Source organism: Zosterops lateralis, assembly GCF_965231275.1.
Source record: "Zosterops lateralis genome assembly, chromosome: Z".
NCBI lineage: Eukaryota > Metazoa > Chordata > Aves > Passeriformes > Zosteropidae > Zosterops > Zosterops lateralis.
This window is the reverse complement of record NC_139800.1, coordinates 34,667,433-34,681,951: the sequence shown is the minus strand read 5'-3', so window position 1 is coordinate 34,681,951 and position 14,519 is coordinate 34,667,433. Positions and strand designations below refer to the sequence as shown.

General features: G+C 39.0%; 1 protein-coding gene across 1 annotated transcript in view; it reads left to right on the top strand.

Annotated features, from left to right (window-relative positions):
* TJP2 (tight junction protein 2) overlaps positions 1 to 14,519 on the top strand; it is a 62,701-nt gene that overhangs the window by 26,914 nt on the left and 21,268 nt on the right. Inside the window, exon 3 of the mRNA XM_083883855.1 lies at positions 13,253 to 13,306. Coding sequence (XP_083739981.1) covers positions 13,262 to 13,306 — 45 coding nt within the window. The 5' untranslated portion in view covers positions 13,253 to 13,261. The remainder of the gene's footprint in view (positions 1 to 13,252; positions 13,307 to 14,519) is intronic.

Below are 14,519 nucleotides of genomic sequence, written 5' to 3'. Positions count from 1 at the left end.
AGGTCCCAGAATCCTTGGGAAAAACAGCTTCTGGCTATCATCTGTGAAGCAATATCTGAAAAGGAAGACATCTGATGAAAAAGATGTTAGTTGCTAGTTATTTCTCAAGAGGCAGAAACTGTTTTCTAAACATTAAAATAATTTAATGGGGAGAATGACAGACTGACAGTGATAGGGAAATAGGATCTGGGTTTTTTTTTCCCCCAAATGGCAGTTTTCTATTTCAATTGAAGCGGTTCCCTCACAAATTTTGAAGAATTGATTGCTTCCTTTTGGGGGAACACTGGAACAATTTTACCAGGGCAATGAGAGAAGTGTTGTTCGGCAAAAGATAGAGAAGAGAAGGGAACTTGGTCCTGGAATACCTCTGAGCCGAGCTTCTGAGATTTAGGTAATCAGTAGGTAAGACAGCTGTGTTTTGAACATAATCAGTTTCTTCCCTCCCCCACCCCCTTCATCTTGAACAAGCTTTTGTTTCATTTGTAATGGGATATTGTACTGGTTTTTGATGATGCATATGTGTGCATCTAAGTCCAGTAGAATTCAGCTGTGACAAGTCCAAGCTACTCCACTCATGCCTACCACTCATCCCAGAAAAGTTTTGCGTGTGTGCTTTTAATTGGTATAACATATGGGATATGTAAATTGATGCTGAGTTTTAATGTTTGGAACTTAATACTCTCTGCTACATAAATACTGCTTTTTGCCCCTATCTCTGCCTCTAATCATGGTAAATGATGACCTGCTCCGGGTAGCACCAAACCAGTTCAGGTGACTGCTTTTGTAGTAACCCCTTTCCACAATAATTAGAGAGGGAATGAGAACATGAATCTCTTGCTAAAAAAATTTCTTTGTTCAATAAGTGTCACTGTTTTAACAAGACACCACACAATCCCTAGTAATTTCTGCATACTCAGTTGAAATGATTAACCATTGCTCTTACTGTCAGAGATCGTAAGTTCTGTGAAATACAAGTGAATTAATTCTAGAAAATTGCTCTGTCTGTGTGTTGTTTACTTTTCTGATGTTATGAGAAATTACTCTTTTATGTCACAAAATCAAGACCTTAAAGGATCTTGTGGTACTTTCTGAAAGTATAAACTGTTTAAGTTCAGGTAAAAAGCAGTTTGGAAGAAAAAGTTTCACTCTGAAAATGTAGTTATAACTCTGCTGTTTATTCTTAAGTGCTAAAATGTAGGATTGCTAATTTTCACGTACCTATTTTCATGGTGGCTCTGTCTGCACTAGTGTGTGGTTTTTCTTTGGAGTACCAGATGTTTCTCCTTTGTTCCAGAATGTGAAACTGCATGGGGAATATGTTTATTTCCTTTTTATACGCAGTACAATTAATTACTGAAATAAAAGCATTAAGAGAAGGCACTTGATAAAACCAGAATTAATAAAGAACCCCAGCCTGTTTGATGATAGGGTATGGGCTGGAGCTGAAAGAAAGAAAATAAAAAGTACCTAACAAATTTGTTTTAACACCATGTTTACTGTCATATTTACTTATGAAAGGAAGAGTTTGAAATAGGATACTTGCCTAATGATAATTTTCAGATTTTTTTTTTTACTCTCCAAATTACGGTGATAAAAACGCTCCGCCACCAGCCCACAGCAGCTGCGGGTGCTGCAGCCCCCTCGCGGCGCCTGGGCAGCCTTCCTGCAGGAAAGTGGCTCACGCCTGCCTGCTGCCTTTGCTGCTGCCTGCTCTAGGCTTTAAAGTGCCCTGCAAATCCAGCAGGAAGTGGCAGCGCTGCTCCTGGTGCTTGTAAGCCTTTGTAACCTGCAGCATGAGCCAAGAAGTATGGGGCAGGGGAAGGAAGCAGGCTTGCTTTCTGCTTGTCTATGCCACGGGGCATATATTTGGGGTGCATATATATGTGAGGATCAAAAATACCTTTTGCCCTGCACAAGACATCCCCAAGAGTCACACCCTGTGCCTGAGAGCACTGTCCAACACTTCTTGAGCTCTGTCAGGCTTGGTACTGTGGCCACTTCCCTGGGGAGCTGCTCTGGTGCCCAGTCACCCTCTGGGGGAAGAACAGTTTTTGAATATCCAACCTAAACCTCCCCTGGCACAACTTCAGGCCATTCCCTCAGATCCTGTCACTGGTCACCAGAGAGAAGTAATCAGTGCCTGTCCCTCCTCTTCCCCTGATGAGGAAGTTTTAATTGCAATGAGGAGACTCCCCTCAGTCTCCTCATTGAGAACAGTCCCAGTGATCTCAGCTACCCCTGCTTGAGGCTTCCCCTCAAGGCCTTTCACCATCTTGGATGATTGCTCTCTAATAGCTTTATATCTTTTGAGATATTGTGGTGCCCAAACCTTGACACAGGACTTGAGGTGGCGCCACATTGGCACAGAACAGGTTGGAATAGTCAATAAATGTATAATGTATTTTCTCATACTCTTAAATAGCCTTAAAGCCACCTGGGAACTTCTATATTCCTGTCTTTTCCGTAGAAGTCTTTTTCTTGGTTTCTTTTTTCTTATCCTCCTGGCTAGATGGCCAGTCCCAAAGAGTGGTGATGAATGGGGTTAAATCCAGCTGATTGTCAGTAACAAGTTGAGTTCCCTAGGGCTCAGTACTGGGTCTGGTCTGATTTAATAAGGTATTTGATGACTGGGACAGATGACACTAAACTGGGTGAGTATGTTGATCTGCTGGAGGGTAGGAAGGCTCTGTACAGGGATCTAGACAGGCTGGATTCATGGTCCATGACCAACAGCATGAGGTTCAACAAGACCAAAGGATGGGTCCTACACTTTCATCAGAACTCCAAGCAGTGCTACAGGCTGAGGACAGAGTGGCTGGAAAGCTGCCCAGAGGAAGAGGACCTGGAGGTGCTGGTGGCAGCAGCTGAACATGAGCCAGTGTGTGCCCAGGTGGCCAGAAAGGCCGCTGGCATGCTGGCCTGTGTCAGCAATTGTGTGGCCAGGTAGGATGAGGGAAGTGATTGTCCCTGTGTACTCAGCACTGTATTCAAATCCTGTGCTCAATTCTAGGTCCTTCACTCCAAGAAAGACATTGAATTGCTAGAGCATGTCAGGAGAAGGGGAACAGAACTGGTGAAGGGTTGAGCACAAGTCCTGTGAGGAGCAGCTGAGAGAGCTGGGGATGTTAGGCCTGGAGAAAAGGAGGATCACGAATGATCTCATTGCTCTCTACTACTGCCAGAAAGGTGGGTGTAGCCAGGTGGGGGTGGATCTCTTCTCCTAGACAGCTAGTGACAAAATGAGAGAACATAGGCTCATGTTGTGCCAGAAGGGTGTTTGAGTTGAATATTAGGAAAAGTTTCTTCATAGAAAGGGTTATCAAACACTGGAACAAGTTGCCAAGGGTTATGGTTGAGTCACCATCTCTGGAGGTATTTATAAGGTATTTATAAGGTATACTCTTAGGTTTATGGTTTAGTGATGATCCTGGAAGGGGTACATTAACAATTGGACTCAATGATCTCAGAGGCTATTTCCAACCTAAACGATTCCATGTTTTAATCTGTCCCTTATAAAATCTTGTTTTCCTGGTACGTCCTTAAAAGTGAAGCCTCATCTGTTGTCCAAGTAGAATTTAGCTGCAGAGTTCTAATATTTGTTCTTCCACCTCCCTTGGCCTTCCAGTTCAGCTGACAGAAATGGCCAGAGAGTAATTCAGTGAGAAAAAATGAACATGTTTTTGTGGCTTTAGAAAACTGTCTTGGCTTCTTTTAAGAACTAAGAAGCAGAATTCACAGAGTGAGTCAAGGGGCTGCATGTAAATGAGCAGGAGTGTGGAAATTGTTACGGTCAGAAAGAATTTGTTTAGTTCATTCCATGCGACGCTGTACCCAGCTTATGCGGTTGTAGGTTTGGGAAGGAAAAACTGCATAGCCAAAAATGAAAAGGGGTGTTGGTCTTGTGAGAACCTTCCAAAGGTGCTCATTTTTAGAGGCAAGGAAACTTTGACAAGTCTGAGAAGAAAGCACCTAGAAAGCAAGAGAACAAACAAATTAAAAATAGAACCCACCTTAGATTTTCAGAAGCTATTTCTAAGGTGAATCGTGACTTGAACTTGATGTTACTGTCTTGAACAGAAAAAAATTCCCCCAAAACAAATTACCTTTTTTTTCCCCTCCCCAGAAAGTCTAGCGTATGCATTACTCAGATATTTATATGTACAGCTTCCCCATTTTTATTTAGCTGTTTCTTTAATATAGAGTTGAAGCGAAACAGAACTATTCAGAAATTATGTGCCCCAGGCTATAATCCTGCAAAAAGATGCCTTATGCCACATTCTTTAATGTCTTCTTTTCAGTTGTCAGGTTAGTCCCTTTCGATTTTGGAATTGCAGAAAAATTATATATTTATAAAACTCAAATCGTATGCCTCTATTTTGATGGTTGGGGGTTTTTTTTGTTTTTTTGGGGTTTTTTTTCCCTGTGCTTGGGACAATTCCTGCAAAAATTTTCTCAACTAGGATGCTGTTTCATCACTGTGAGCCATTTGAAGAATGCTACCGCAGGGGCAGCTGCCCTGGGCAGATTGTGTGGTACCCTTCATTACATTTATGCATTGTTTGTCATTTAAATGCTGTGAGCTGAATGAAGGTATATATTTTGCATTAAAAAGTGCACAACTTGTCAAAGATCCAGATCAGCATAGATCTTCTCTGTGTGAAACCTTTTTCCATCCCCTTGGGCTTATTCGTTAAACAATTTTTTGTGCACTGGGAGATCTGGGGCATTATGCTGTGAATGTTAATATCAGGGCTACAGTGTAAATGAGACCTAGATTCGTTTGTCAATTAATATTTCAATAGTCTGATGAACAGCGCTGTTGCCCTTAGTCTCCCCCGTTCTGGATAGGCATGGATTCTAGTTCAGTTTGCAGTCTGGAAGGCATTTGTTGTGCCATAATGCAACAAGAGGTAGAAATGAATGCAGGTTCTGCCACCCAGGAATTCTTCCTCACCTGTTAACTGGCTCAAACTCCCACAATGGGAGGGAAGGTTGATTCCTGTTTTCCGATTTCAGCGTCTGTTTTCCTGCAGAACCTGTATTTGGCAGAAATGGAGGAAGTCTCTGTGTTGACTTCCTTGCACAACACTTCAGGCTACTTGACTTAAGTCAAGAAACCTGAATTATGCTCTTGGCTCTGCAGCTGAGAGTGTTGGTACTGGGTGATTTGTAAGAAGTAGTAGTTTTGCTAACTGGAAGCAAAATTCATAGTGAAATAGTGCTCAGCACAGTGTCAAGTAATGACTGTGGGCATTGTCGTCATGATGGATTAATACCGTTCCTGAAAGAAGTGAAACAAAAGACCTTTCATTATGGTTTAGTTAACAGTTCTCATTTGATAATTTTAAAAGTTTTTATGAAACTGAAGAAGTAAAGATTGGTTTGTGAATGCCCAAAATAGGCTTGTTGTACTTCATGCGGCATTTGCCGGTAGTTTTAGATCAAATCTATGGTTTATAGCAACTAAGTGGTATAACTTCTGAAATATGATTAAGAAAAGCTTTAAACAGTATCTTGTCTTTTATATGAAAAATGGTTTGTGTTTCTGTTTAGTGACATTCAACTTATCATTATCTTATTTATCTATGAAAAACAAATTTTTAGAAACATTATGCTCCGTTTATGTTTTCTTTGCGTCTTTTTTAGGCAGCCATTCAGATTGCTGTTTCTACGTGTATTGTGTAAAAAAAAGTTTCTGGCACAAAGTCTGATAATACACAGAATCACAAAGTGATTTGGGTTGGAAGTGACTTAAAAATAATCTAATTCCAATCCCCTTGCCATAAGCAGGGACAACTTCCACTTGGCCGGGTGCTGATTGATGAATGTGTTTGTTATCTTGCCAATAGTGCAAAAGTATTTTGCTAATATTTTTTCTTGTTGAGTAAATTCCCAAGGCATCAGGTTGAAAGCAAACCTTATATAATTTAACTAATAATTCTCCATTAGAGGGAAGAGGAAGAAGGGATTGACTGCACAGCTCATTTCTATGTGATTTTCTTTTTCTTCAAAAATTTCCATTCCATTGCAGAAGTATACTTATGTGCACAGTTTCTGACTTTTTTTTTCCAACTTCCTGCCTCCTGATAATACAACCCATTGTGATGTTAAATACCATTTTGATTTTCCTGGAATGTGAAAGTAGAATTTATGATCTTTAAACACAGAGCTGTACCTTAAATTTCTTCTTTGTGCCTGTAGGAGGAAAGAGAAGGAGTTTCTGCCATTGTTGAAGAGCAGTTATCTTTTACTTCTAGTGGAACCATTTTTTTATCACTTCTCTTTAATTTGAGCCATTCATCATTCTAGAAACATTCAAGAAATCATTCTGTTTCTTGAGAAGGATCTGTTGTTCTTCTGGGAGTTGCTGTATTGGTGCAGGAGCCTATATGAAAAATAGGATATACTTCTCTGAATTGGAGCATTTATTGACAGAAAATAAGGTACCTCCTTTTTGTGCAAGATGTTGGCTGTATTTGAAAGATCCATGGGTAAAAGTAGTTTTTCTCATTTTCCTGGGTCCTAATCAAAGGTCTGCTGTGTCATACACAGGTAATTCATGGGAACGCATCAGTCGGAGCCTTCTTCCAAGTCACTTCCTCACTACAGGGGAAAAGCCTGGTAAAGGTCCTGTTCCTCTTCAGTCACTTTTTGCTATGTTAAGAATATTTTTCAAGCTATGGCTGTGCAATTACATCATCATCAAAATAATTTTGTAGACATCTTTAACTACCTAGACTATGGCATTCAGCTGAAAAAGAGGAGATGTGGTGCTTCACACCACACTGGTGTATAGGTTGCTTCTCGTTTCACTGAGCCTCCAATCTCTATAGAGGGCATTTCTTTAGTGTCATCCAGAAATTGAAGTGGATCAGGATCTTTGAGTGCCTGTACATCTAAGGCCACTCTATTTTGTCCATCATAATTGTCTTTGTGAGGGCAGGTGGCATGTGAGGGCAGTTTCAGATTCCTTTGATAGTGTATTTGGTCTTTGAGACCAAGAATACTTATGTCTTGATGAAGCACTGGACTCCCTCCACCTGGCTGTTCCTGTCAGTGGCTAGAAGGGTCCTTGCCCCTCTGTCTTTTACAGGAGGATTCTTGATCATTTTCGTTGTATGAGTCTTTTTTTAGGGAAAACCTAGACTCAGCTTTCAAGGTTTCTATACTTACAGCCATAGTATCATATGAAGGGAAACAGGAAAAGTTGAAGGGCAAGCACCTCTTTTTTTTGTGTTACTTTCAAAATGGAGCCAACAAGACTGTTTTCAGGTGTCTTTTCTGTTTGTTTGGATGAATTATGCCTTATTTGTATAGATTATGTGTGAGGAAACCCCCTTTTTCTTCCTTATCTGTAGAGGAAGAGATCAAAATATAGAGCTAGGTGTAAAACTTTCACCAGGGTGAGTGGAGAGATGCAGTCTGCTGTGCTAAGATTTTGTTGTGGTGTTCTGAGTTTTTTGAGAGCTCTCTTCTTTTCATCTCCCCAGTTTATAAACCATATCCTCATGCTTAGTTTTCTTTCCCCACATGATTCAGAAACTTTTTTTTTGTCAGGACAGAAAGAGCCAGAGTGTGCATCTGTTATTGGAATTGAGCTTGCTTTAAAAAATAGTTTCCTTTTTAAATGTCTGTGGATAATAGGTGTGATGTGTAAAAGGATTTTAACTGCCTTTGTAATCTTTTGTTAGGAGTGAAATTAGGTTGTAGTTTCCCTTTATACTTAGTTTTTGTGAAGAGGAATGCAGTGAAAATGAAAGAACAGTGTCTGGGACAATGCTTGTTTGAAAATTTTTTCTATCTCACTTTAAAAGAATTGAATTGAGGTATTCCTGTTGTGGAGTAATTTTTCTCATTATATTCCTTTAAAGAAAAAGGGTAGTCCAAAATCAAGAAAGAATAGTCCTTGCTGTTGTAACTGCTATAGCGCATGGATAATGTTTCACTGTTTTTATTCGCTTATGTTGTCATGGTCTTTTCTTCTCTATTTGGAGTGCTTCTGAAGCTTTTTCAGGGCAAGAGGGAGGAAAACAGAAAAGCAAAGAAAACAGGGCTAGAGAAGTCTCAAAGACATACTTACATTTGTTTCTTTTTCCTGCCTTTTTTGTAAAAATAAAGAAATACCAGTTTTGGAAGTTGTGAATATGAGCCAGTCGAGAGGAATGTGCTCTTTAGAAATGTTGATGGAGATTCTGGATTATTTGACAAAACTCTAATAAAAGTCTTACTTGCGTCCAAGTGAGTAACCTGAGCTGGAGCCCAGTGCTGGTGTGTTTCTCCTGGATCCCCTTGGGGTTCTTTTGGCAGCTCAGTTATGAAGGTGCAAGCCTCTGTTCATCCTAGTTCTGCTGGCTAGTGCAGAGGTCGGGTCACAGTCAAAATGCAGAATGCTGAATTCAATCTTCATTTTGAATGGAAGATCTTGAACACATGCATTGTCTCTCTGCAGCCTTCCTACCCCCTATTCTTCCCCGCCCCCTCCCCCCCAAAAACAACAACCAACCAAACAAAAAACTGCACCAAAAACTGAATTACACAATCCTTCACATTTTCCACTGCTGTCTGAATTAAAACTCTTTAGCAGTTAAAATTGGTCTACTAGAGCAAAATGAAATTTATGTATGGAGGTTTTGGTTAGCGTTGTGTACAAAACTTGGCATGTCGTCTTATCTGTTCACTGCCTGTGAAACTTACATAAAGTCTAGGGGAAAAGTTCACTTGAGGCTTAAATTTCACAGCATTCATGCAGCATAAATGGGAATGATAGCTTGACCTATTTTTCAATAAAGTAACCTATCTGTTTGGCTATACAATTAGCTTATCGGTCTTATAAATGAACCTTACTAAATGTTTGATGGCAAATAATATTATTTGCAGTGAGTATAATTTTGTATGTATTTCTCCTTTTCCTTGTTGGAGCCAAGCCCACACAATTCTGCAAAAACTGTGAATTATTGTAGTCAATATATGAATTTTCAAATAATCTGCTTCTTAAGCATTTTTAAAGTTTAAATTAGGTTCCTGGAGTGGGGGGTGTCGGTAAGCCCATATGTGTTTGGAAGAAAAATAAGGTGCTGCACAGTGATCTGTTTTCAACACTTTGTTTAAAAACAAACATATGATTACAGCACTGCATTTTCCTGGGATCTCTGAAACTGGAAGTTAGTTAAACTCACAGTACATTTCCTTGCTGTGGTTTTGATGTGTTTCTGTGTGAAACTGCCGGCAGGATTTGTTCGAGTATGTAGGCCACTATTGTATTAGAATTACATAACCGTGTTGAGTGGTGGAAACAGATGAAAAGACGGGATGTACGGCGTTCCCTCACAGATTATATCCTGCAACAATGAAGACAGCTCAAGCTCTGCAGAGAATGTGGTCACATGCAGTCAAAAAGTTGGGGATTTTGAAAGGGCACGTGAGTTGCTTTTTGTTGCGTCTTGCCTCACGTCTTTTCTTCCCCTCCTCCCCTCATATATTCCTCCCCTCTCCAACTCACTTTTATAGCCAGATGATTGTTGTGGCAGGTCTTCTGGTTTTATTCTTCTCTTGGCGTGAATGAAGTTGTCTTCAGTGATCTCTCCGTAGCAAGTAATTGCATAAATCTCTTGATGACTGTCAGAGCTGCAACAGCTGCCTGTTTGTTGTACAGTGGTGATTTTAGCACTTTGATTAGTTAGTTTCCTGCCAAAGATTCTGCTAAACAGTCTATTTCGGGTATTTAGAAAGCACCATATTTTAGTATATGAACATTAGACAGATTTAAGCAAATCCTGACTACAGTGTTCTAATTAGAAATGGACTGACTATAGTCCCTAATGAATTTAGATTAGCTAATTACAGTAATTTGCATTTACTGCAGGTAGCCTGTTGTCTGTGTGAAACCTGGGTGGACTTGTGAAACAGTTACTGTTAGTAACTGAAGGTGGGGTTCTTAACCATTTTGCCTGCCTTTCTCTCTCCAGTGTTTTGGTGTGCAATCTTGCAGTGAAACTGCGATCCTGTAAAGGATGCACAAGCTGCTCAGGATCCCTTTGTGTTTCCTTACAGATGAAGTATGAAGAAATTGGCAAGGTGATGAAGGCTTTTCGTAACTCATCACTTGATGCATTCAGAGGAGAGTAACATCACTAAATGTGGAGTACAGGATTTCACAATTCGGGTGGAGACTTAGATATTAGTTTTGATCAAGTCCCCGACTGATGATTTGTAATATTTGTAGTCTCTCCCTCACAATCTTCTCTTCTCCATTACTCTGACGGTATGGGTTAGCATCATGGCAATGGCAAGCAGCAGTACATTTTATAATGTTAAAGAGATTATTATTTAGAGATTGTTTTTGCCTTATGGGCTTCCAAGGTGACCATTCAGTTCTTTGAACTCTGTTGCAGAGCTGCATGCTTTTATCAGTGCAGCAGAACTAGTCGTGTTGTCTTGGTAATTACATTGTACAAAATCAGCTTTGCAAGTACATAGTGTGCCTTCCTTCCCTGATGCAGAGTACAGCAAATGGTAGACAGTTTCCCAAGGAACAGTTTCAAAAAGTGGATTACTTTAACAAATACTTGCGAGTTTAAAAGAGAATTGCTTGATTATCTTTTGCTGAATTTTTAATAACAGTTTGAAGGTAAAAGTAAACCCCCAACATTTACGCAGAATATCTCTGAAACAGTCACTGATGCTATGAGGATATTTTCTAGGCAAAAATGAGATGATACTATGGGCTTGGAATCTTGCAAAACCTTTATTTTAGTGTCTGTAGGCAGTAGTTTCTCTTTCATTCTTACTACTTTTTTTCTTTTTTTTAAAATCAGATGCCATAAGACTTACTTGTCAGAGTAAAGTAAACTTCACTCTGTAGGCTTATGATGCTTTCCTTTACTACCCAATGTATCTCTCCACTTGTGCACAAGGTTATACTTATGCCATTGCTCATGGAAGGCCTAGTTTTCTGGAAGGAAATTCCTGTAAGTTTCCTGTTTCATATCCTTACATCCATCCCTGATATCTTTACAGTGCTTTCCTCAGTCCTTTTCCTGCAGTGTTGTACTGAATAAGCAGTCATTCCTCAGGCCTGTCTTTGTCCCCATGGGTGGTAAGCTCCCTGTGACTGTGTTCTGCCCACCTTACTCTTGCACCTGTTAAGAGCTGACCTCAGGATTCTTGGCTGGAACGTGGTGTTGGTAGGAGGTGCATGCAGTGCAAGTTGACTTTAAGTGATGTTCATGCTACACATGTAAGTTGTTGAGGCTTTTTTACCAAGAGGAGGATGGAAAAGATTTTCCATCTTCTGTGCTTCTACAAAATTTGAACCTACCTGCTTGTCCTTCAAATTTTATCCATCATTTGGTACCAATTTGCATTTCTAAAACTTCATTCAGTGAAGTCAGATGGAATTTAAATGACACTGAGGCCCCTCTTTAGCACAGACTCATTTTTTGCAGAGCTTAAAAATACATAGAAAAGCAGGACTGTAGCAAGGGTCGGTAGTACTTAAACTGTTTCCTACATGCCAGATAAGCAAGCCTAGTCACTTCCATTTACGGCAGCATCACAGCAGTTCAAAAAAACAGCTTAGTTAAGGAGGAATTTTTCAGTTGTGGCAAAGGTTCTCTGTGCAAGGAAATATATTGAGTGAGTTCAGTTTCAGATAGCTGAAAGCTTTGACATGTTAGCTTGTTAAATGGTAATACCAGATAAAATAATTTTATTATGTGATTCAGCATATTCAACACTGACCCCAAGACACATGTGTTTTAATACTGATAGTTATGAACACATTCTTGTCTGGTCTGGATAAGTCAAAATTTAGACAAAATTACTTACATATATTTTAAAATAAGCCATCATCTCCTACATCTATTTTTAATTTTCTTTTTAATTAGACTCCAGAGGTTCTGGAAACTGGAGAGCATTGTTTATTTTCTGGGAGAACAGAGCAGATTTAGCACTGTTCAGTGTTGTAAAATTCCTGGGAAGAATGCTGAATGTTTTGCATATTCCTTCAGTATCTCTGAGCAGGACTTACTTTTGTTTTCAGTACAGTGAATGTGCAATGGAAAATGTAAATCTAGTTTCTCTTTTGGTGCTCAGAATTAACTGAAACTATGCAACAGGGGGTTTTTTTTGCATATGGGAAATAACATCCATAACTTGCTGAACAGTTGTGCACTGCCAGAAGTCTTGCTCTGAAAATGCAAGGGACGCCTTAAAGTACAGGGGTACCCTTCTTGTGTCGCTTCTCTGTATTGCTTTGGAGTTTAGTTGTCAGTACTTCCTATGATGCCTTTAAAAAGACCATTAGTCTGAACTGAGCTTATGTGTGAAATTCAGTTTTCTGAGATAAAGGAAGACCATTTTCAGTAAAAACAAATAAAACCTATGGCTTGAGTATGTGCATGCACATACTTATGCAGTACCTGGATTTTTCTTCTGCAATGGATGCTTTCCATTTTGAAATGTTTGCAGTGTCATTTTTCTGCAGTGCAGTAGCTCATTTTGCTCCTAGATTTACAGGGCAGGGCAGAGATTGAAGGGACTGGCTGTGTACTATATAATGCATCACAGCTGGGTGATTATTCTGTATTATATTTTAAGCTGTGATGTTGGAAAGATTTCAGGTTATATCATGTAAGATAAAGTGATCAGTTTTAACTGGTAATGTGGAAAAAAAAAGTCTCTGAAAAGTGTCACAGAAGTGGCTGTACCTGTACTATATAGTGATATATTGTGTTTTCCTGTAAAATGTAATTTCTTGATGAAAACTTAAATATTTAGTTATGTAATTCATAGTGGAAAAAAAGTCCACTTTTTTTGTAAATCAACATGAACAAGACACAAGAGATCTGAACTCTAGTTAATTTTGAAAACCTCAGTTGCAACTGCTAATCTTACTGCATACTGGGACAGAAAAGTCTTCCATAAGTCTTTTATGTGTTATTTAAGTCAGGGATATAGAATGCTAGTCAATCTGAATTAAATGCTTTTGCTGAATAAGGATTTTCCAGAAAATCAGAATGAGCTGTTAAATCAGTGAAACGTGAAGGGATTCTACCACCCTGGACCCATTAATATTTTCTTCCTTTTTAAAGAAAAAATGTGTTAATTGAAATACTTGAATTTCATACTAATTCTCCCAAAATATTAGAATATGCAAATTATTTTTAAACCTGTGTTTTTGTGGAGTATTTTAGATTTTAATTTAAATAGTTATATGCTGTGTGTTTTACTAATTGGTTTCTGTGTGCAACAGGCCCCAGGCATGGAAGAGCTGATATGGGAACAGTACACAGTGACCTTACAAAAGGTGAGTGAGTGCCTGTTATATTTTTAGTTTTCAAATATTCAAGCACTGGTTTACTCTGAATATGTTTTGCAATAGATGTTATTTGCATGTCTGAGTCTAGGATAGGATTAATTCATTGTCCAAATCAGATATGGTTTTTATTTTAAAGCTTAGTTGCTACTCATTCAATGGTGCAACTCTTTAATATTAGGAGTAAATTCAATTAACAATTTAAGTGCTATATTTGCTACTGTTTCATCTTTCTAATAACAGGGTAATATACCACATGTAAGCCACATAGCTAAATTCATTGTTGAAGAGCCTTAAAAGTAAAGCAGATGGTTCTATCAAGCAGGTTGTGGTTAATGTCCAAGCTTTGTAATAATCACTGAACAGGATTCCACTGATTTTATTTTTGTAATGTACTTTAGTATATGCTAGTGTAGAATCCAGTGGAAAAACACTGTTATTAAAACAGGTGGACTACAGGTGTCACTTTAAAGTTGTTTGGGTTTTTTTTAAGATAAGAGGAAGTATCTCATCAAGTGGAATCCTTTTGAATAAAAAAAAAAAAAAAAAAAAAAAAAATTAGAGCCCTTGTGCCTGTGTGCTTTAACAGCTAGGCTGCCACACCCCAGAGTACAAGGTACACTTTGGCTTCAGTGGCAGTAGTCAGTCCAGCTGTTCTGATGATCTAGCTTCAGTAAGCAGCCTGCACTGAGCTGCTCAAGTTTTTTTCACATCTCCTGCAATGAACTGAACTTGATGTCCCAAGGTGAAATAGCAATCTTTTCTACATAGCATGTTTCATGTGAGAAAGTATGGTTGAGAAGAGGTTGGTTTTTAGGTTACAAAGGTAGACAGGAAAAAAATTGCGGAAGAAGATCTTAGTTGCTGTAATGCCCAGCATTTCAGATCTCTGATATCATGTAAATCAGCATTACTTCTTTAGCACAGAGACAAGCTACTGAGGTGATAAAGGGCTACTGAACTTGCTGTATCCGCTACTACCATTGAATTTTACTGTATTTTGAATCTATTGTTTTGGTGTAAAGCATCAAACTGCTTTCTGTAGAACTAAGCTGTAGCAAGTGAAGTGCTGTTTTAAAAGAAAACCACATTGCTTTTTTCCTCCTCAAAGAAATAATCACTTACTATCAGCATTAGTGGAACACAAGGTGAGGTATGATGAGTTACACGTCCTGTGTGAGTGTTGGGGGAAAAGCATGACTTT